The sequence below is a fragment of the Egretta garzetta genome, unplaced genomic scaffold (genome assembly GCF_000687185.1).
Source record: "Egretta garzetta isolate BGI_Z169 unplaced genomic scaffold, ASM68718v1 scaffold635, whole genome shotgun sequence".
Taxonomy (NCBI): Eukaryota; Metazoa; Chordata; class Aves; order Pelecaniformes; family Ardeidae; genus Egretta; species Egretta garzetta.
Window position 1 is genome coordinate 539,081 of NW_009259710.1, and position 23,089 is coordinate 562,169.

The 23,089-nt window shown below is 42.6% G+C and overlaps 1 protein-coding gene across 1 annotated transcript in view; it reads left to right on the plus strand.

The window, feature by feature from the left end:
- The window catches only part of CCDC148 (coiled-coil domain containing 148), a 54,287-nt gene that overhangs the window by 17,842 nt on the left and 13,356 nt on the right, over window positions 1-23,089 (plus strand). The window contains exons 8-10 of the mRNA XM_009639026.1: window positions 1,909-2,047; window positions 4,173-4,379; window positions 20,905-21,045. Of these exons, the coding sequence (XP_009637321.1) occupies window positions 1,909-2,047; window positions 4,173-4,379; window positions 20,905-21,045 (487 nt within the window). The remainder of the gene's footprint in view (window positions 1-1,908; window positions 2,048-4,172; window positions 4,380-20,904; window positions 21,046-23,089) is intronic.

Consider the following 23,089-nt stretch of genomic DNA (forward strand, 5'->3'; position numbering starts at 1 on the left):
GCCTCAGCTCAGACATCTGTATGGTCTGTCATGGGGAATTTAAGCAATCACCTGTAAAGAAACACTTCAATTGCTATTCTGCTTTTGCTAATGTAATTTCACTTTTTATGTTGTCTCCAACATTTGCCTTGGTGGTTGTCAATTGCTGCAAATAAACTTTTTACAGGAGCTAGATCTTTTCTCTCCCCTGTTTCGAAGCCACCTCCATTTCTTTTCTTGATGGCTGGATTTAATAGCAAACAGCTGGGTCCTGGAAGGAGTTTGTCAGGTATCTCATGTGGTTTATAAGGAAAATTGTTGGAAAGTATGAATAATACATATCATACCTCATGTAAGCTTGTAGAGGGGAAGCTGTCTCCTTCTACAAACTTATTAATTTTAGCCACTAATGAGTGTCCAAGTCAGGATTATTGCTATAGCATTCCTAGTCCTAAATCTGTATCTGCACAGGCAGTGGGGAGCTCTTCTGTCTGAGCTTGCGCTGCTGTACGGGGATACATCCCCACCCAGCAAGTGTCTGAAGTCTTGCGTAAAGGGGGAAGTCAGAGCCTGGGAGACAAGGTGTGGCCTGGCTGTGCTTTATGTACCCTGCTTGCTGCCTCCGGGGCTCGAGCTGCCAATTGTCTGCTTGGCATTCTTTTTGGAAGCAAAGCATGCACCAGCAGAAAGTGCCAGCAGAGAGGAAAAACTGGTGAATTGTGTGTCATCGAGAGATGGGGTTCCCTTGTCTGTAGGTGAAGCTTTCCTTTTCCTAAAACGAACAGGTCTAGGGATACCTTCTTGTTTCCTCCTTTGGTGTCCTGGAATATTGTACAAAGCTGATAATACACGGGGGGGTTACTGTACAATGTTTTTTAAATAAAAGCTGTGTTAAACTGGATTACATAGAGAACAGTGAACACAAGCGTTAAAAGAAATTCTCTTCAAAGATAATGCTAGATCGTATTATAAAATCTAGTTTAATGTTAATTACATCTCACAAACAATCCTCTTTTTTAAATACCCGATATTTCTCCCTGCGTAAGGACAAAGCTGTTCTCACACCTTACTGAATGCGGTGCTAGTAAATACCGAGAGACCGCTGCTGGGGCAGGAGGTCCAAGAGCTGCAAGCAGTCGGAGTCTGCGGGAATTTGGTGGGGGGTAGAGTCGTGTGATTGCCGCCTTTTCATTTTCCCTAGGCTTTTAGTGGCCTCTGAAAACAGGTCACTGGGATAGAGAGACCTTTGGGTCTGACTCAGTGTTGCTGCTGGTGCATCAATGCTGACAACAAAAGCCTGACGTTAATCCCTTCAAGGCCAAGAGTTCAGATTAAGGGTAAAATCTAATCCACTAAATCCAAACCTGTGGGACTCTTTCAGTTTTATGTTACCTCCTGCTGCTCTAATTTTCTGAAATATGTGGATGCATACTGGTTACTACACCTCCTGTTTTAAAACCTTGTGACTCTTATGCCTTGCTGATGAGTTTATGGCTGTCAGAGGTTTGTTTTCAAACTAGTTCCTAATTTAGCTACATACAGGTATTATCACTTTTATTCTGATCATGTATTTAGCGCTCAGCGGCAGAGACTGTCATCTTCCTTTTTCACATTGTGTTGTCTGTGTGTGTGACCATTAATGTAATGTATTTGAGAAACACGGTATCGTTTCCCAGTAAAAAGCCCGGCTAGGAAAGGAACAACTCACTCAAATGCTGGCGTACTAACTGGTCACATTCGGAAAGCAATACAGGTTGGCTTTGTTTCATTAAAGTGAATCCAAGTTTCTCGGCTCTGATCCAACATCCAGTTTACATGTTGAGGACTGTGAGCCCGCTGAAAGGTTAGGCCTTTGAAAATAAACTAGAACCAAACTCCTCCTGTTCAAATATTAAGTTATATGATGCCGATTATTTTGCATTTCCACAGGAACGTTGAATGGAAGGAAGAAGATCAGTGGGTTTTTCAGACTGTTATCGGTCAGTATCCAAGTGACCTTCGGAGGCGGAGGGCTTTGTACCTGGATGTGCTGCAGAGGTACCTTCCTCACAAGTCTAGGCATGATCTGGTCAGTGTTGGTTTAAGTATTAGATCAATTATAAAATTATTACATAAATCATGTAGTGAATATTTGTCTTAAAGAATGTTTATCAAAGTTTTTGGTTTAGAATTTCTTAATTATAAATTTTATTCTTCACAGTGAAGAAGGGATGTCCCTGTCTTCAGAATGCATGAACTTGAAAACCTGTCACTTCTTCAGAATAAGTGCTGTGGGGGTGTTATAGTTCCACATGCTCTTACAGCCAAATTCACAGACTTAGTTTGTTAGCATTGCTCTTGCTGTACAGCTTTATCGTTATGTCATGCCAGTCTGCTTCTGTTGGTATTTTTATTTTTTATGAGGGTGCGTAGCATTGTCGCGCTGTCTAGGAATATTTACTTTAATTGGTCTGTGGCACATATATAGCAGGAAGAGTGGAAAGTTATCTCCTGCTCTCAGGGAGAGGCTATTTTTATATGCGTAATACCTTTCAAATTGATTGCTGGTTCTTTTTACACTCCACAGTGAATAAGCACATAGCAGCTAATAGAGAAAACATTTCAAGGCCAGAACACTTCAGGATGTCATGAGTAAAGCAGGAGTCTTTTTTTTATCTCTGCATGTATTTTTAGACCATCTAATTCCTTGTGTTTGAGGAGCGCCTAGTGCAAAGGAGCGACAGTAAAGTGATACTGATAATTAGCGGTTTCACCAAAAATGAAGTTCTTGTGGATTTCAGAACTTTTGCCCATGAGAACTGGGCTGAATCATTATATGCTTTGTATAGTGTAGGTATATTTTAAGCATAGCCATTATTGATGGGCTTCCCTAATTCTTCGAAGTTTCATGTAAACTCTAAAATTCTAAATTTAAAAATCATAATTCTGCATCAGTGTGATACCTCTTAGGATGTATATTAGCATGACAAATACAGAAATGTTGAAAGAGCACTAAGAATCTCTCCTTAGAATGTTTGTGTTATATTAGAATACAAAACTTAGAGCCTTGTGTGCCTTCTTCCCTCTGAGGAAGAGCAGGTTGGTGGACGAGCACTGAGTGCTTGACCCATAGCAGCTCATCAGAGAACAGAGCTTTTAGAGGTACAAACTCTCCATCCCGTTTCTTCCTTACGAGTGTCATAGCTTTAGGTGCTTGCTAGTAAGGCTAACCTGAGTTTGGGGCAGCAGCAGTGGCAACGTGAACTTCTGATGCGGTGGCCTATGTGCGTTTGACCAAAGATGGTCAGTGGTGCCACATTATCTTCATCCAGCTATGAGCTGGTAGGAGTATCTGTGAGCTAGGCACGCGACGAGTCAGCATCCCCCTGTCCCCTGCCAAAAACCTGGAACTTAGCGTCAGGAATGGTCCCCTTGACACCTGTGAGCAGCCAGCCATTTCTAGAGCCTCCTTCATCCCTGTAACTTGTATTTTTGGGGATGTAAGACAGGTCCAAAACTCTGCTGCCTCAGTCTATGCAGCCTTACCTGTTACTACTTCTGTCAAAGTCTTGAAGCTTGAATGTCCTCAGGAACTTCACTGAATAGGGCCAAAGGAGGTGTATTTAAGAATAAACTCTCACTGTTTTTGTTAGGTGGTGACACTGGTGATGGCAGTGTGCTGCTTGGCAAGCCAAAAAATTATTTCCACATTTTCTGTTAGGAAAGAAAAAGTGAAGCTAATTCTCATCTGCACTGCATTTGCACAACGGCCTTAATTGGTGTTGTGCTTCTCTGTAGATGGTAATTTGCTACAAAGACCTGCATCTTGCTAAAAGTGCTCAATGTCTCTACAAAATGTGTTAAAAGGACTTACTTGCGTTTTACGTACCTCAGGGCAGGAAGGAACCGTTGCATTTAATTTATTCATATTGCAAAAGTGTAGTTCAGGAGAGAATGGTGGGTATCAGGGTATCAAAGTGGTACAGGCAAACAGGGGAAGGCTGGGGTGGTACAACTGCCTGCTGACATGGGGAGACTGCAGTGTGCCTGGCACCCTACAGAATACTTTTGGGTCTTAAGTTGTGGATTCCGTAGGAATATTGGTGATATAATAATTAAATCAATTATATTCAAGGTTTGCAAAAGTGTCTACAATTGTTTTATTTTATTAACGCGTAGTTTTTAGACCTTTCTGAAATGCTTTACTTTTTTAGGTTGTTCATGAGAAAGCTTGGGATCGTTACCATTTCATTAGGAATCAGCGCAGAGCCTTGATACTGAATTGGGCTCAAGCTAGGAAAGCCTTTTTACTTAAGGCAGTGACAACTGTTGCTGAAGCGTCTGCTGCTCACGAGACAGAAGTACTGCTGGCCAGCACCAGACAAAAGCAACAGGAGGTGTGTGCTGATCTGAAAGCAAAGGTGGGTGCGCTTATAAATCTACCACATGCAAATCTGGTTTTTACTGGTGAGTTCAAAATGAAATCCCAGTGTTTAAGTGAAGAAAAGCTCACTGAAGCTGGTTGTCATAGTCCTGTTTTTGCTGGCCTGATTGAATTGTTTGGAGCAATGAGGGGGAAAAAAGCAAAATATAATCTGTTGGCAGAGACCAGAATGTTTGTGAAGCTTGACTTGCAAATGGTTTTGAAGATGCTCTGTCTCATTACCGGTAAGGATCCTTGTTGGTGTTTCAACCAGCTCCTGAACTAAGTTTGTCTTTTTTTAATTAAGAATTTGATTACCTAGCACACTTTAGGGCTCACTGTGAGTTTCATACTGCGGGTATAATCTTTCATAAACTGCAATCACATTTGTTTTGATGGTTTTTGAGCACCATCAAAGAGTTTGAACTGTATGTCAGTATTGGAAGAACCAGATGTGTTCTGCAGTTTACAATGTGAGAGACTGTAAGCAAGCTACAGGAGTAAAAGTCTGGCTTTGTATTCCTTGGGTTCCTTTGTAACATTGGCAAATTGGAAAATATTTGTGTGTTTCTGTTTCTTCCTTAATGAAGCAGGATTGATCTCTATAGTGTCTCAGGCTTAGTTCATTATTGCTTTTAACACTAGAATCCTCAAGTGGCAGCAAAACATTCCATTCATCATCGCTACCGCCAGTTTTTCAGATTAATGCTCATCTGCTTTCAGAGAAATAAGGAATATCTGTCTTCCCTTCTGTTTATTCCTAAGAACGCTTTCTAACACCTGAAAAAACAGGTCCAATAACTCGTTTGCCCTTGTTATGGAGATTGTGCAATATTCTGAAAGGTCATTTACTGTGTGAAGAGGTGAAAAAAGATAAAAATACCTGGGTTGGTTTTGATAAGAGAACAGAATGAAACGGGAGGAGCCTGAACACAAGAGGAAAGTGTTGGTGTTGATGCCGAAGGCATTTGTAAGGGGAGTCGCGTTTCTGGGCACGAAAGGCACGTTAAGATTTGTTCAGACTGCTCTCTGTCATTTTCCCGCTTGCACAGAAATGAACGTCTGGAAGCGTACATGGCATGTTCGTCTCACTTTACCAACGTCATCTCTGCTGAACCCTATTTTCAGCAAAATACGAAACACTTTATTCTGGTTTTCTGCAAGTAGAAGACCACAGTAAAACCTGGGCTGTGATTAAGATGTTTGATGCTGATGCAAATTTTTCACTATAGGAATAATACAAAACCCTTCTGTCTCCTGTGCCTGGAGCCATCTGTCCTGAGAAGGTTTGAATCCAAACACTGTAGGGTTAGAAAGTGTCTGGGCTTGACTAAGTGGGGAGTATCCTATTTTACTCCTCTGGCAGGCTTCCCCGGAGCCACGCGGAGTGAGGAGCAGTTCTCAGGAGTTGGGGGGGTTGTGGGTGTTTTGTTTTGTTTTACCTAGGCCTCCCTTTCTGGAATTGCTGTGTGTCTCTTCTCTGCACAGTTAGAGGTGGGAGAGCCATTTATTCCAGAAATGTGAATCTATGAGTCAGTCTTTTTTCTCTTTTTTTCTTCTTTTTTTTTTTTTTTCTTCCCCACCAAAATAACAAGCAAGTGGTGGAACACTTCTGTTGTCTCCATGTAGCTTAAGATTCTCACTGATGAATTGAACGTTGTCTGAAAGTATTTTTGGATTCTGACCTCCTGTTTCCAGGAACCTGGATCTGTTTGAGACTTAAACCTATTAGGCCTGCACTTCTTAAGGGTTGCTTTCAAAGGGGGCTTTGCTAAAATGTTGAACGTTTGAACAAAAACAATTCACCTGTTTCCCAGAAAAGAGAAAAGAAAAGGTCCTTTTTTTCATTAAAGAAGGATATCATTGTGACCTTGTCTTGATCAGCTTCACAGCAGAAAGGGCTGGAGGGCGGGAGTTGAAATAGGGCAAGGAACTAGCTGTTTTCAAAGAAATTATTCTGAATGTATCCATGGCTTTTGTTGGGATTCAGTGGATACATGCATTTGAAAACTTGTACTTTCCCCAGTTATAGTTCATTTTACAGACTTGTCTTCCTGCATGTCAGAAGTGTGCCCCTACGGAATGTCGTATGGTGGAGAGCAGCTGGGGGCAGCTATCGGGTCTAGTGAGCTAATTTATACCAATAAAACCCCATCCTGACAAGGATCTGTGAGATAGGGTAAAAAGTGATGCTGTCTCTAATGGAATGAGTGTAGAGCTGGAAATCGGGGATTAGGGCTGCTCTCCCACTTTTTCTTTTTGGCCATTAATTGACTTAATATTTTGCATTTCAGTAAGTTTAGCATAAGGAAATCTTACTCGCATCACTTTGCCAGAGGGAAAATGTAGCTGCTATAATGCTTTAGCTGTATAGGATACTCTGGGTATGCTTGTGAAGTTTGTAGCCTCAGTGTGAGAGATGCAGATCTGCTCCATTACACCAGCAGGCATCAGAGAAAGTCGTAGCACTTATATGCCTATTTACATCAGCTGTAAAATGAAGGTATGGCACGCTCTAAGATATGTAAGCAGTTCTAGGAAGGCAAAGGATCATTAGGTCCACTTTGCAGACAGGATATGCGGAAATACATGAAAACCAAACCAGATTGTTTAGGCAGCTGTTAATGATAGAGTGTGAGAAGAGTAGACCCTGACTACGGCACCTTCCATTTAACCTCCAGTCAGTAAACCCAGACCCTGACTACAGCACCTTCCATTTAACCTCCAGTCAGTAAACCCAGACCCTGACTATGGCACCTTCCATTTAACCTCCAGAACCTAGACCCTGACTACGGCACCTTCCATTTAACTTCCAGTCAGTAAACCTAGACCCTGACTACAGCACCTTCCATTTAACCTCCAGTCAGTAAACCTAGACCCTGACTATGTCACCTTCCATTTAACTTCCAGTCAGTAAACCTAGACCCTGACTATGTCACCTTCCATTTAACTTCCAGTCAGTAAACCATTTGGCCTCTTTTGCTGACTGGGATATCTTCCTGTAAATTTCTGTGCTGCTTTGAGTTTGTGGGGTTTTTCAAGTTTTTCTTTCTCTGTGCATGAAAATCAGTTTGTTCCTAATTGTACAGACTGAGCAATGCAAAAGAGAAGGAAAATATTCATACATGACAGGCTATGCATTTTTTATTACTGCAATAACCACATGGCATCACCTAACTTTTGTATAGTTCTTTTCATCTGCCAGCAACAAAGCAGAGGCCTAGCAAAGACTAAAGAATACATTATGTGAAGCTGGTTTAAAGGCACCAGAAGCAACTGTGCCAACAGTGAGACTCCTAGACTGTGTGACTGACAGAAGGTGATAACAATTAAAAAGTAAAGCAGAAGAGAGGTTGAATTCATGTTTATAGCAGTTTGTACTTCAAGAAAGGACTTTCAAATTCTTATTCCATGTTCTGTCTTATGCAAGATCAATGTGTGTCCTTAGCAGAAATCAGAGTCTCTAAGGAGGAATTTCGAAACCGCCCAAGAAGCTCGGGTGAAATAAATCACGGGGGCATATGGTAGTCACCAGAATGAGAGAGTGTGGAATGGATAATACTGGTAAGGAGATACTGTGCCCTCTTAAAGAGGAAATGTTTCTGGTACATATCTTTAACACCATGAGGGGAGTGCACTTCCAATGAGTGATCAAGAACTGCTCCTACATGGTATGCGTTGCTGGGTGGATTTAACTGCTTTCAGGGGTCTGTAGCAGAGGCTGCGTAACATATTTCTCTTTCTATGTAAAATTCCTCTTTCTAAACAACATAGAAAGGTGAATTCTTGTGTGTCACAAGGTAGTTAAGTAGAGTGAGATCCATCTTTGGAGAGGGTTGTAGAGTGCTGCTTTGCAGCTGGTGTTTGAAGGATTGAAGTGCTTGCTGTAACACGTTTAGAAATCCAGTGAGAATATCTGCCTGCATTCAAAACATTATTTTTCTATTGAATTTATCTTAAAATACTTATAATCCAGTACTTTAAAATTGTTTTCTATGAAGAGGTAAAAGGGAAGACCTACACCAGTAGACCAAAGGACAGTTGAATCCCCTGTTTACAATGCATAGGCTGGGCTTTTTCTTCCTTAGCATAAAGCGATGTGCCTGCCTGCCGTTAAATCTTTTCTGTCTCTTTTTGTGTTCCGGGATTAATCCCCACTCCAGTGCTAAAATCTCTTGCAACACATTGTGAATTTTTGGAGAGCAACTCTTGCATTCCTTGTCCTGGCAGAAATGAAGATAAATTAATTTCAAAAGGAAAAGAGTTATGCAGAATTAACTTGGATACTGCAAATCACATAAAGTGTGTTCCAGATTGCTGCCTTCTCCCTTCCTGTACAATGAGAAGAAAGGATGTGTCAGTAAACTCAGGGAAAAAGGTTGTATCTCCCTATTCAGCATATAGTCACATCACTGATTTGAATCAGTCCACTGATTTGGACTGCTGTGGGAGATCAACACTGAAATATTACAACTGAATGTAAAAAAAAAAAAAAAATAAAAAGCCTGGATAGATATCAAACCTAGTACTTTGTCTATAATCTGATCATTTTTCAGGAAACTTTTTTAAAAATAAATATTTAAATAGTGAGTTATTTAAAAAGACGACTTTTCTTTTTCAGAAACATTGTCTATCCACCACGGAGGTGACCTGTTCATTTGTTGGGTATGAGCAATAGAAGGAAGTTTTAATAACCTACATTTTAAATCCCGATGCTCGTTCAGGAAGTGTGTGATGAACTGAAGGGCTGTAGGATGCTGTAGGACTTCTCTGAAGTGGATGTGAGCAACTCTCGAAGATTTTAAAGTTCACCAAAGACGAGCCAGCTCTGACTCAGGAGTATGGTTTCAATCCAGAGCTAATAAACCTGGCTTTGTTAGTTTGAGGTTGGCACAGCATTGGTGAATTACAGGGCTTTTGGGTCAGATGAAGCTCTCATACGCAGTAACCTTGAAGGACATGCAGAGATGACCTCTGCAACCTTGCCTTGCTTTTCCTTTCACCCCTCTTTTTTTCCCCACCGTTTTCTTACGCCACGTGTTCTATCATGTGATACTGTTATTTCTGCGTCTATCGACCCCTCTGTTGAAATCTTCTCACACTGTATTACCTAATAATTTGTCTGAGGACGTGGCAGATTTAAGGGGTTACCATCCCAAACGTTTTTTCTTACCTCTTGGTGCAGATGTCAGCTCTCTGGTGTGGTGACACAACTGTAAGGCCACAATAAAAAGGCAGAGATGTTCTTACAGCTTCACTCTTCTTCAGTGCACACACACCAGAAGTAGTTGTTAAGCTGATTTATGAAGTGTATAAAAAGCAGGCATTCTCTACGCTTTAAGCTACAAATGAAAAAATAATTGTCCTTTTTGCTAATTAAGAAAAAGTCATTAGCAGAATAGAAGGATAAATAACCAGAATCCCATTATGTTAACCCCGTCCTTACCTTGTATTTCAGCGGGGTTTAGTGAATACCAGTCGGAGAGAAACAGGAGTTCAGACTGTTGCCTGTTTCATAAATTGTGTTTGCAGTGTGATTTGTAACCGCCCGTTCTTTCTGCCTCCCGGGGCTGGGTTACGCTGTTGGCTGCACATGGCAGGCTCTGAGCTCGGTGCCCGTGTGCGGCCACGCGGCGGTGACTGCGAGGGATCAGCTTGGTGCCACTGCGGGGTGGCAGCTCAGCCGTGGCGCTGGGCCCCCTGCGCCGTGCCAGCGGCGTGGAACTGCCTTCATGGTTTGCTCCGCCCGTGGGATTACAATTTACGCTGTATCATACCCACGTGAAAACGCTTTCTTCGTTATTTGACCGTAGCAGATGTGGGAAGGCCTAGGAGCACGCGCAGAGCCGCACGCTCCGGTGGAGTTGACCGGGGCAGTTGTTCAAACCGTGGCAACTCTGTTGTGTGCTTCTTTTTATCCTTCTGAGGAGCCTGTCATGACTGCATGCTTAATCTGATGGACTGGGCATAAATCACAGGGGTTTGGTCACAGAGAGCTGCAGGGCTACCCTGCATGGGAGGAGACCATGGACTGACTTGTCAGCCCTGAGATCCATTTAAACACCCCATGGCACCCCAAAACTTCAGCCAGAGGAGCACATAGTGCCTCAGCCTGAGGTGTATCTGGTTCTTCTACCTAGCTGCTATAGGTTTATCAAAGCTTGTAGGATCTTAAGTATGTTTGAGACATACACTTATCTTTCAAATTTAGTTGCAAATGTCCGGTGACCCCCCAAAATGACTTGAGGAGGGTAGCTGGACAAGCAGGTAGCTCACGCTAACCTTATTTTCTTAGGAGAATTATCTTCCTTCTTCAGGTAGGAAAGTGGCACCTCAGGCAAGCAAAATAATTTGCTTTAAAATTTTGCAAAAGTAGTAAAGGATCAAAGGAGCTCTTCATACACCTGCAGAAGGAACTAGAAGAGATAGTGCTGTGTGTGGAAGGATAGCAAATTTAGCTCAGTAGTTGTAAATAGAAATGCAGCTTCCTTAAGGTTATGCATATGGGAATATTTAAGCCTACATAATATCTAAACATGTTAATAGAAGAGTGACACTCCCATTGTCAAGTGCCGAAAGAGGGATGCTGTCTGCGAAGCAAGAGGAAATAAAAGGACGAGCAGAGAGGTAAAGTGTTCACATGCTGTCTCGAGCAGAGATGCTGGGACGTGCTTTCAGCTCCAGGGAACAAAACTGGTCCTTCGTTAGATCACACGTTTGATAGGTACCAATCCTGGATCCTGACTGACAGCAACGTATCCTTTCACTTGTCAGGTTATGACTGAGGACTATGCTCAAATGCTTTTCTCTTGTGTCCCTTTTTCAGGTTTAAACACTGTTATTGCTGAAGAAAATGTCTGCAGTGCTGTTAATGATCAAAACGGTTACATTTAACCACTTTCTGATTTTAAAATCAAAATTTTTCTAGAGGTGGATATGGATTTTTTATGTAACAAAATTAATCCTAGTTCAGTAGCCTTGTTTCTCATTATTTCTTGCAGACCTCTTGGAGGTGGAGCACAAGCTGCTCACCAGTACCAGTCAAAAATCTGCTGCTGATGTGAACTGTAGTGTTTCTAATCACAGCCAGAATGAGCTTATCTTCTGAGATTAACAAACTCACTCACAAGTGTATTGTTTCTTAATTACTCTGTTACTGGCCTTGTCACAGGCCGTGTGTCGGTCCGTCAGAAGCAGGGTGCTGTTGGCTTGGACCATTTGCTGTTTTGTCATTCGAGGCTGTGGAGTCTGGACGTGATTCCAGGTGCTGCTCAGATGTTTTCAGAGTAGAGGAATCCCCAGGCTAGAGAAGAAGGAATGGGGTTTTAGAGTTGAAAGTTTCTGGAGACTTCAGTCCACCATCTGTTAATCACAGTAGTTCATGTTGTTGACGTACCTGTTGATGTCCTAAGTAACTTTTCTATCAACTGTTTTTTACTGACTGTGTGGTCTGAGGAGGTGCTGCACCCTCTGTAAAAGTAATACAGACGAGTTCTGCACCATGCCAGTAGAGCTGAGTCTGGTCCCCAGGGAAAGCGAGCATCGTTCTCGCCGCTGGACTGCCAAGGGACCGGCTGTTTCGGAGTGTTTGCTGCCCTGTAACGTCTGTCGCAGGGGCGGGATTGGGGTTTTGTACTTGGGATTAGGTGTTGGCATGGATTTTGAATGCTTAGCATTTGTCGTGAAGCTAACGGCCAGCAGAACTTTAAGCATTGTATGGCAGCACAGACAGCAGGGTGTCTGACCCGCGTGTTGCTTAACCTGCTGGCAGGTGCCTCAGCACCGCAGCTCCCTGGCTGCTCCCACCAGCCTGTGAACCAAAACACGTCAACAGCAATGATTCTGGCTAAATATTTCTCCTTCACTGTGTTATTTAATATGGAGCCCCCCTTGTAAATCTGAACTTCCTTCCACCATAAGCTAGTAATTGGCACCTTTGCTGTTTTAAACCTTCGTGTCCGTTCATAAGGTTATTGGCACACGAGGAAAAGCAAACAGTATGTATGTCACTTACAAAAAAGGACTTTCTAAATTTAAAAAATGATGGCTTTTTCACATGGTTTTGGCAAACTCCCTCCTGCTCCATAATATTTTGGATTCCAGGGAACTGTTTGTTCTTTTAATTTTTTCCCTTTTATAGGCTCTAGTATTCACACCCTGAGGCACCCATCTCATTGTCTTTCCATTTAGGAATATATGCACACACTTTCTATTCTTAGTTTATTTCCAGTAATAACACCATTATTATTTCATATTTCAGTGTGTGGTGGGTTTGATTACTGCAAGGATTTTTTTATTTTCAGTTGATACAATTATACATCAGCAGCAGGTCTACTGTGCATCCCAGGTTCCCTGGAGATTTCGGCTTTGGGGCAAAATTTGCCTGTGGCTTCCAAAGTCTTGGCAAACAAGTTGTAACTGGACATCTTGAAATGCATGAGCTGCCCCCTCCAGTACCTCTGCTGTGAGCTCTGCACATCTGAGAGCAGTTGAAATTACTGTGCATCGGCGTACGTTACCAGTAGCTCCCGTGTTCCCTAAACTTCACGCTTCCCATGCATGCCCAAGCCACCTATAGAGAGCCTATCCAGATATTGGTTCCTGTGAGTGTTGGGGTTGCTGGGCAAGTACCGTGGAGGCTCACGTGTCTGTCTGGGCAAAGCCGTAGCAGTTCTGCCCCGGAGATGCCAATGCTTTACAGCAGGCCTTCATTTCCTCCCTCCTTGGCCCTAGTAGAAGGTCTTACAAATTTGAGTAGTCAAGGTAGGGTTTGTAATGAGGAATTGTGAGTGAATGCAAGTACATTTGAAAACACTTTTTTTTTTTTTTTTAAATGAAATGCACTACTTTTTAGTAGTCATTGAATAGACATTTCTGTATAACTAAAAAAAAAATAATTAAAAAATTGCTTTAGTTTTGTAAGGCAGACTTGTATTTTCGTGTTCCAGTTATAAAATACTTAAGTGTAAGGGATTTATTAGCCCATTAAGCCAAGTGGAATTTATGTGCTTAACTTCTATTACCCTTAATAGAAATTATCTGGGTGAATCCTTGTTCTTCTATGGGAGACTAGGTCTTTAATTTTTTATTTTCCTCTACATTTCCTTCCCCCTTTTTTTAAAAATCTTGCCCTTTTTTCTGCCTTAGAATGGAAGGGAGTTGCTCAGGCGAGAGGCACGGATCATCATGCACTGCTTTCATCTGAAGGATTAACGACTGAGCTATATTGCAAGTGAAGAGGCTACGCTGCTGGCAATGAAAGTCACCTTTTAATGAGTCTTCCATGTTAATCTTCTAGTGATCGCAGTCTGACTGCGCTCTTTGGCCAGTTCTATAGTAGATAAAAAGTAATGACCTTCTCTTGTGTGGGGAAATAAGAAGTTTGCCAAATTTATTAAATCATCTTCATTGATTGGATGATCTGTCCATTAGGAACTGAACTGAGAAGAACATCCTTACTGAAGATCTGCTGTTGCAATCCTGACATTCCTTTAGCCCATAACTTTTTATCACTTAATCACCTTTTACATCTGTTTGGCTTAATTCTGTTTTTCAGGACACACTAGAAATGTATGGCTCTAAAACAGGCTGTTCTCTGTAAACAGAATTCCTTAGGTCACCAACTTGCTCTGAGGCCGCAGCCCTTATCTTAAACACGTGAAGGAAAAATGTCCCGGTTGCCGTGGTTTGAATCCAAACCTGCAATTAAGAGGCACTTTTTTTCCCCTCTGTGCCTTATGGCTTCCATCCGGAAAAATGAAGAGGTCTCTCTGACTTACGGTAAATGGGATAACTCTCAATTCCATAGCGAGAAACAGGGCAGAAAAGCTGGGCAGGGAAGATGACGAAGGTGCAGTGAAGTTGGAAGGGGGGGTAAGAAAGGAGAGGAGCTAATCCTGGCAAATAGAAGTAGATTGGTCTGGTTATCTCAACTGTGGACATCTCTTGCTCTGCTTTTGGACTCTGTTGATTCCAAGCTTTCTCTTTCTTTTGAGCTTCATATGACTGCAGCGTAAAGAGCTGTAGGAATGACCTAGAGGACTCCAGCCTGAATAATCCTCTTGAAAGGGAGTGGATGCAGGTTCCCGTGGAATTTGGTGCTCATCCTTTCCAGAGCTTGTTTTGTGGTTCTGAATAACGACTGGGGCCCTATCTGGACAAGCTGAAAAGCTGCTGAACTTGTTCTGTTTTCAAGGGTACCTTCAGTAGCCTAACAGTTGGGCTTGATGATCTTAAAGGTCTTTTCTAACCTAAACAATTCTATGATTCTAACACTGAGCTTTGCCACACAACAGGAATTTTATTGCTACTTATACCAACTTTTGGCACAGACGACATGCACAATATAATGCTAAGCTCAGGTGGTCTGTGCTGTCCCAGCTGTGAAACATGAAATAACACTTCATGGCTACTACTTGTTGGGATTTCCTACGCACTTTGCAGAACAGCCAGTGAGAACCGTGGGACAAATGTATGTTGGTGCATTCTGTGATTCCTTGTTTTATGCTTAGGATTTTCTTTATATTGAATTCCTTTAAATAATACTTGAATCTCTGGTCACCTTGTAATCACACTTCAGCATTTCTGACTGTGCAACCCTGATTGCTGCAGCTGCGATTGCTTTCAGTCACATGGTGACACCACCACGAAAACGCTGGTTGTCTCGCCAGCGCTGGGATGCCATTCCGTTGCCTGCTTCCTCAACTTATTTGAATTTTGCAGTGGTACTTCTGTGATCTAGCATCTTCATTTGTGACGTTATTTTTCTTGAAGAGACCCTCTCAATTTTTTTCCCAGGCATTCTTAGAATCAGTTGTGAACAGTCTGAAGAAGAAAAACAACTGCACACAAATATAAGGAAAGGAGTGCAGGAATATTTCAGAGATAAATAAAGCTCTGGGAGATTCTGAAAGTGTATTGGGATTGGGTCATTTTTTAAGGTCAAAAGTGGCTCACACTTTAGCTCATAGAGAGAATCAGGGTAGGGATATCAGAATATTTTCTTTTTATGCCTTCAGTTACAACAAACAGGACTGACTCGATCGCAGAATTATTGGGAATTCTCACTTAGAATTTGAATTCTAGCAGCTTATCATATCTGTGCAGCACAGTGTAGCCTGCAAGAACACTCATCTGGAGCTCTGTGTGGTTGGTTTGTGACACTGTTCCTCCCGGTCATTTTATCTCCTTGGGTTTGTAGTGTATTTTGCCTCTGCTTTCAAAGGCTAGTTCTGTTCCTCGCATGACCCTTACCGTGCAGAGCCCCTCCACACCCGGCGCTTGTCCTGTGCTCCTATTTACCAGGCTGTCCAGTTTAGCGGCTAGAAGGAGCTTGGTGCCAACTCTCTTGTGTCGCGCGAGGCAGCTTCAGCATCTGGTCATGATGTCAGTGTTACTTCAGAGAGAACCTTACCTGGTGCTGTCTTACCATGTGCTAATTTAATGGGAATTCCCAAGGAAAGTCTCTCAAAAATTGTTTTGTCATTAAGAGAGATGTATCTGTAGCATTAAGATGTGGTAAATACGTCATTACTATTCAGGTGTTAGAGCGAAAGAACTAATTTATTACTTTAATTAGTTTGTAGTGTACTTTACATTATTGTAATATGCAATATTGAAATAATGAACTGAAAATAGGTACGTGTGCATTCTGTTCAGCACAGCAGTTTAATGATTCACTTGGCACAATCTCCTCTAATAACACATGAACTGTGAAATGTGCTTGAAATGCCGGTTGTAATTAAAAACTTTCAGAACTTAATGTTGGCAGGGCTTGTACTGCCGAAATGTAAGCTGCTTTGTGAGACTGGCAATAGGGGATCCAGCTCTCAGGGTATTTTCAATATTAGTTTAACTACTAGGATTTTCTTAATATTTAAAGAGAACATTTACTGTTGACACAGTAAACTCTACCCTTCTGGTTTTGTGCTCGCAGGAATGAAAGAATGCGATCAAGAACACACTGAAATTTTTTTGTGCATTCTGTGCTCTCAAATTACTGCTTAGTGAATCAGGATTATTGTTCAGGATTTTTTTTTTTTGTTCAGATCTGCATGATACTACCTCTGGAGGAAGAACCTGATGAATACAGTGGGTTTTCTTGAAAAGCTTAAATGTAGGAATGCTGGAAATCCAGCATCAGGTGGTCACCTTTAACCAGCAAAGTATTACATTTCATGTCTCCGTTTCACTGCCTGCCTGTTGTTGTTGTTCGGTTTGCAGCCGTGCCCAGGGGCTCTCGGACAGGACTGGGTTCCCGCGGTGCCCCGTGTTGCAGCAACGCACAGTAACGTGTCATGTGCAGGGTAAATAGAGGTGCTGGCTGGGTTTCTGTAGGAGGCAGTCCGCTATAGCCGGTGTTGTCATCAGGTAAGATAGTCTGGCTCCTAATTTTTGAACCTGTGACAATAGGGACAGGGACCTGGTTTGGGAACCCTCTCATTCTGGCCCCTGCCGTCTTTGGCGGACGGTGCTCCCTTGAGAAGTCCCCCTTTACAGGCAGGCTGGCCTGCAAAGTAAGCTGAGGCTGTGGGACTGGAACTACTCTCAAGCAGAGGGATGTTTTCGTGTTCAAATGTGGTTTAAAAAGTGAAATATAGACATTTGAATCAGCTGTTCAATTGCTAATTTTTGGTATTTCTTACATAATAAACCACTTTAATTTAGCTCAGCTCTGTTAAGAACATGTTACCCTATAGGACTTCAACTCTTCGTGTGGGGAAGACATGGCACAATGCCAGCCTGCTGAATCACAGTTATAAAATATTTTGCAAACAGTGCTTTTCTGTTCTTTTACCAATTTTTTCCTTTTTAGTTGCAATTATGAATCCTTTTTTTTAAAGGTAGTGACTTCTCTTTTGCCTGGTTAAAAGGCGTGGATTAGATAAATGGGAGGGGGACAGAGATAATGTAAACTAACTTCATATGCTGCCTACAGAAAAGAATAATCGGGTACTGTGGGAAAGAATAATACAGCGAAACTTTCCTTCTGTCATTCTTATTGCCCCTTTTCTTGATTGGCAATGGGCTCATGCATTCAAACAAACTGCCTAGCTAGAAATGGAAAGCAGGTTATACCCACTGAGTCAATCGGGGCGCGTAGTGGCGATTTAGGGCAGTGTGGGCAGCACTGGAGAAGGTAGTGGAGATATGCGCTGAATTATTGGCAAATAGTTCAGTGTTGTCTGGAGAACCTCATGGCATGGTTAATGTTTTGCCAGCTGAGTGAAGTTCTGTGTTCGATGCTTGGTTACACTCACTTGTTTGTATGCAACCTGTTGAAAATCTAGATTGTGCCCCAGTAATGATTTCTGACTTGAATCAAAAGGCTTCACCAGAAGAGCTATGTGGAAATAGCATGGGGAAGTGATGGTGGCCTGTTGGGAGACTGCTGTGTGACATACGCCATGAAACAACTGCTCCTCAAAATGAATGAATACCGAGGTTGAGATGGTTTTAGACTAGATTAGTACCTGTATCTGCTTACTGCTTTGTTGTTGTTTGCTTCCCTTCAATCAGTTGTCATCTTGACAGACCCTGCTGGGCCAATTCTATTCTCAGCATCCATTTCCAGTGCGTAGCTCCCCTGAAGGATCAGTTAACGGCAGCTTTTATTGAGACCAATTTACTGGACTCACCATGCTAACTAATGGCTGCAGTCAAACAACTAAAAAAGATCCCTGGTTAACAGGTAAATTGGTATCTGGTGAAGACCAGTGAAGATCAAGAGGGTTCTCAGGCTTGGAGGAAGCTGAAGCTGCATCGTGTCATCAGCCCGTTTACATTGGCGTGTGCCTCATTATTGAAGAGAGTGGGGAAGGAGTGTGAAGCGGGATGTGGGAAAATAAAAGCTTAAAGTAATTTTTTTTGTTACTCAGTTTGACTGTTACTCATTTCAGTCCAGAAAATCGCAGTGATGTTATTGCAGGAGTTGAAAGTTCCTTCAAATGCTTCTGCAGCCTATACAAGTGGTCGGCATGCTCCCCAGGTCTTACAGAAACTTGACGCACCTATGGCTGGCAGGTTAAAGGCTTTGGGGAGTGGTGGGGTGGTGCTTCTTTCTTTATAGGAATGAAAGGATGGCTTTACCACTGCCAAAGAAGCTCTACCAAATATGTCTTTCATGAACAAATAATTGTTGTTGTTATATACGGGAGATCCTGTTAAGGGAACATTTTCAAAATTCTGAGGAGAAAAATCATATAAAGAGTAACATCTGTGCTAAGGAACACTGCAGTAACTTGTCAGCTTTTCTTTCCATATTGTACAAGTTCGAATCCCAGTTTGAAATAATTTTGTAGGAATAGCTAAAAGAAAAATAGCCGGTTCTATGCTGAATGGTTTAATGCCGTTCCATTACTGCACACTCAGAGACAAGTCCAGTTTGCGTGCATGGATCCTAATTGATCCGTCTTGCACCCACGGCCAACTGCAATTCCCACGTGCAAGTGGTCATGGTCCCTCCTTGCAAACCATCCCACTACACCTTTTGACGTTCATTCAGTGCCACTAATGCTTGCTGGTACAGACAAACCTATCCCTGTTCCTCCTGCACTGCCCCGCAACGTTATTAGTAGCGTTGTCCTAAATAAGGTGGGGAGGGAGGGAAGTCGAGAGCTTTGGGTTTCAGGATCTTGTGCCTTTTTCTCCCAGCTGCCTACACTTCCCTAGTCACAAGGATGATTTTTGACTTGGGCCTTTGCTCTCTTCCTGTAAAACATTCAGTTGATGAGGATGGCTGTTCCCTAGGTTTTTTTCCCTATAAAGGAGAGAAAGATTTCAGAAGGTGGAACACAGTTTTGAACAAGCCTCTACTGAGGATTAGTTACAAAAATGGAAGAAAAAGGGTTAAAAAGTTAATGCTCAGCTAAATCATACTTCTAACTTTGGGGATGGAGTTGAAGCTGGGAAAAGTTTGCGTGTACTCTGAGAGAATGACAGTGTAAATGAAAGTTGCCTGAAGAACTCCCCAACTCAGTAGTTTGTATTAAAATGTGAGAACACACCAGGTAATGCTTTTGCTTGGGTATGGTAGCAAACTGCAGTGAGCTTTTACAGATAAACTCTGGTTGCAGGAGACAGAAGTAGCTGTTGGTCGGTCTGTGTACGTATGGCATTCATCGCAGGCAGAACATCCCTTTAACAAGCTATCTTGAAATCTTCTAACGGGGGGAGAGTTTAATTTTTAAACTGGCGTAAAATTCTATGTTATTTTCATGTTATTCCTTTGCCTGCACTACGTGAAAAGTCGCAGCAGTGTGTATTCTACTGGGACACTTGGCAAAGAACAAAATGTAGTTGTTATTTAAGCAAAGAAGCGGGGCAAACACGGCATGGCTGGGAGGTGCAGCTCACCGAGAATCTCAGCCCCCAGGGAGCACTGGGTTTGTGAACAAAAATCTTTCACAGGCACAGAACAGAAGAATTGATGGAGCATGTGCACACAGCTACTGAAATGCAGTAAAGGGGGGGAAAATGAAGTATTCTAATATCTCAGTAGTAAAGTACTTACTGTAGTCTAGAAAACCAGATGAAAAATGGCTGAAATTCTTGTTCCTTTGAGGAGTACGGGGTTCTGCTAGCACTTGGCAAACCCATTGCAAAAATTGCTGGCAAACTGACAGAAAGGAGACATGGCTAATCCTGTTGAAACCAGTGTGAAACAGCGGAGCATACAACTGCTCTTGACACCACCGAGGTAAACGGGGGATCCGTGCTGGCTGGGAACAGCATGCTCGAGGACACTGGGAATAAGTCACCACCCATGGCCAGTTACTGAGGATGCGTTGTCTCGTTTAACCATACCGTGTGTCAGGAATGGATCCGGTGATCCATCCCCTCCCTGACACGTGTTGTTAAGGAGCCTGGTGGGCCCTGGAAGGGGAGGTGCCGTGGAGCTGGTCCCTGCTGTGCCGCTGCACGCCCTTAGCCAGCGGCCCCGGGGGGCTGGGCCGCAGCTGATGTCTCCTTCCCCGCAGAAGAGCGGGACATCATGGTACAAGACCGTCATAGGCATGGCATCCCTGCAGACAGATGGCAGGGATCCTAGACTGATTTTGCACAGTTTGAAAGCTGACAAAAGGTGAAGTCTCTCTCACTGGAGTCTGGTGATTTCCAGAGCGTCCTGGTTGGAAGCCAGGTGCTGTTAGGGAAATGCTGGAGTTGAAGGATGCGAGCAGATGCTGGTCTGTTAGAGTTGGTCTCCATGTATTCATAGGTTCACTAAGAAATGTACATGTTACGGAAGTCTGAGGGCTGAAGGTCTGATGTTACTGAGATGCTTCTGGCAATTTTGCCTGAAATCTTTCCGTATGTGACTTTATTGTATGTTCTGCCTGGCAGTTGTAGATTGCGCATTAACATGCAGAAAGGTGGTGCCTATGAAATGATTATGTATTGCTGATAAGATTATAAATCTTATCTTGCAAAAGGATTAGATGGGTTTCCTTCCCAGCCTTGGTTTGGCAGGGTGGCAGTGCCCCAGAAGTCTGCTGCAGGACTCTCTTTTCAACCATGTCTTCCAGGTCCTACAGTGGAAAGCACAGCAGGAGGAGGCTGCGGAACGAGAAGCTGCCATAGCTGCCAGAAGAAGAGAAAAGGAAGATGAGAAAGAAAGGCTACAGAGAGAAAAGGAAATGATTCGTAGAGCTCAGGAGAAAGAGAAAGTATGAGAAACTTTTATACATTTTTGCATTTGTTAATGTGTGCAAGTGCCTTTAAAATCTTTAACTGATCTCACTACCTTGTATTCTTGTACAGTGCTGAGCGTTGGTGTAGAGGTGAGAGGATGGGTGGTTGAGTCTTCCACTGTCCACTTTAGCTTTAAAGCTGCCTGCTCTTACACACCAGTTGTGTTACTTCATTACATATCTTAAGCAAAACAAAAAAGCATACACAAATAAGTGTGTGACTGTCTCTGTGTCTCAAAAAATCAGCTCAGAGGCAGAGGCACTACTGGATTTCCAGCTCTTACAGATCTGTGCTTTTTAGCAATGTGGCAAAGGCTACGAAAGCTTCCAGTGCTGCAGTTCAGTATGCTGCAATGCAGCAAATGAGCCTCAGAGAACATCGTCGGCAAGGTAGCGCACTGCACGTTGCGGCACAAGGACCTCAGAAGTGGCCCTGAAGCACAGTGGTGGCATTAACCGTTTCAGGACAGCAGGAGTCTGTGTTCCGTTATCCCGAGCACTTGCGTGGTGACTACTTGGGAAATGGCTTTGATGCCTAGGTTGAAACTTCAAGTTAATAGAAAATCAGCAATCTGCTGTCGTGAACATGATGCTTTTGGAAAATCAAGTTGTGTCACATATGTATTTGTGTTGAACTTTTTATTTAAATGATATGGCAAAAATCCAGAAGATTGTGTTATTAGAACTTCACCTCTTTTTCTGATTATTGTTACACTGAAATCTGGTGTGCTTAGAGTCCAGCTCACCTGTCGTGTGTTTGTTAAGATTGCGTAATTATTTCAGGGCGAAAATAAGTTGGAGAATGTCAGAGATTCTTACTGCTTTGTCCTTCAAATGCGGATGAGTAAATAGGCTTTTACTCCCGCGGGACTACTCACGCTAACGTGTTTGCAGGAAGGGTCGCTAAGAGCTGTGCTCTTACAACACGCCGGTCACGAGCAGAGTTAGGGAAACAAAGCTGAACTGTTCCAAACAGCGTTTTCGTGACGCTTACGGGAGGCTTCACTGACATCAGCATGTGTCGCGCTACAGAAAGCTTGTGCAAAACAAGGAAGAAAACAAAATCTTTATATTTTATCATGTTTTCTTTTAGATTTTTCTGTCTTGTCTGTATTTATCTGCCCTGTTTATGTGTAACATGTCTTACTGGGAGCAAACGTTTACTGATGGCACTACAACATGGCCGGTTGGACGCCCTAGAACTTGATGGACTCTCATGTGGGTAGAGGTGTCTATCACAGCGATATTCCTTGCAGGGGGGAAAAAAAAACAAACACAAAACTATCTAAAATTAGAGCAATTTGGTTAAGTTGTTACTAAAACAATTTACAACACTTACTAAAAGCAGAAAAGAAATTACAGCAGAGCCAAATGAATGCTTGCAGGTGGGTAAAACTGACTGCCGTAGCAGAAGGGTGAAAATGAAGTCCCCCACCCCTGGAATTTCCCTATCTATTTTTATAGCACTCGAATGTCTTTTCCTTGCTTTGTCCAAAGCAATATGGCTTCATGCCATGTCAAGCAGGTCAAGAGCAGAAGCTCTTGTGACTTGTTGTATTCTCGGTGGTAGTTTGCATAACCACCACATTTGGTTATATTAACAGTTCTCAAAGCAGCACTCGACTGAAAGCGCTACCTGGAGAAATGAAGCTGAAGCTGCTGAAACCTCCGTGTCTCCAGACAGAGACTGGTACCTCCTCAATATTTCTCCTTGCTGCAAATCCCTAGAGCCAACATTTGACAAGCTGCCTAATTTCATTTTATTTGTGCATTCCTCCTTCTTGGTTGTGACCGTGCTCGCACGTATCCAGTTTCTTCTCTAGCCGATACTTACACTGGTCACCTGATTTTATTCTTTTTCTGCAGTTTATCTTAAAGATGAAACGCACATTCCTGGCAAAGTGCAATCTTTCTGTTAAACTGTGCAAAATCATGTAGTTAGCAAAACTGCAACTAGTTGCCCAAAAGTCGGTTTCAAGAGATGTTTCTCCTTCCTTCAAAATACACAGAATGCTTTCTC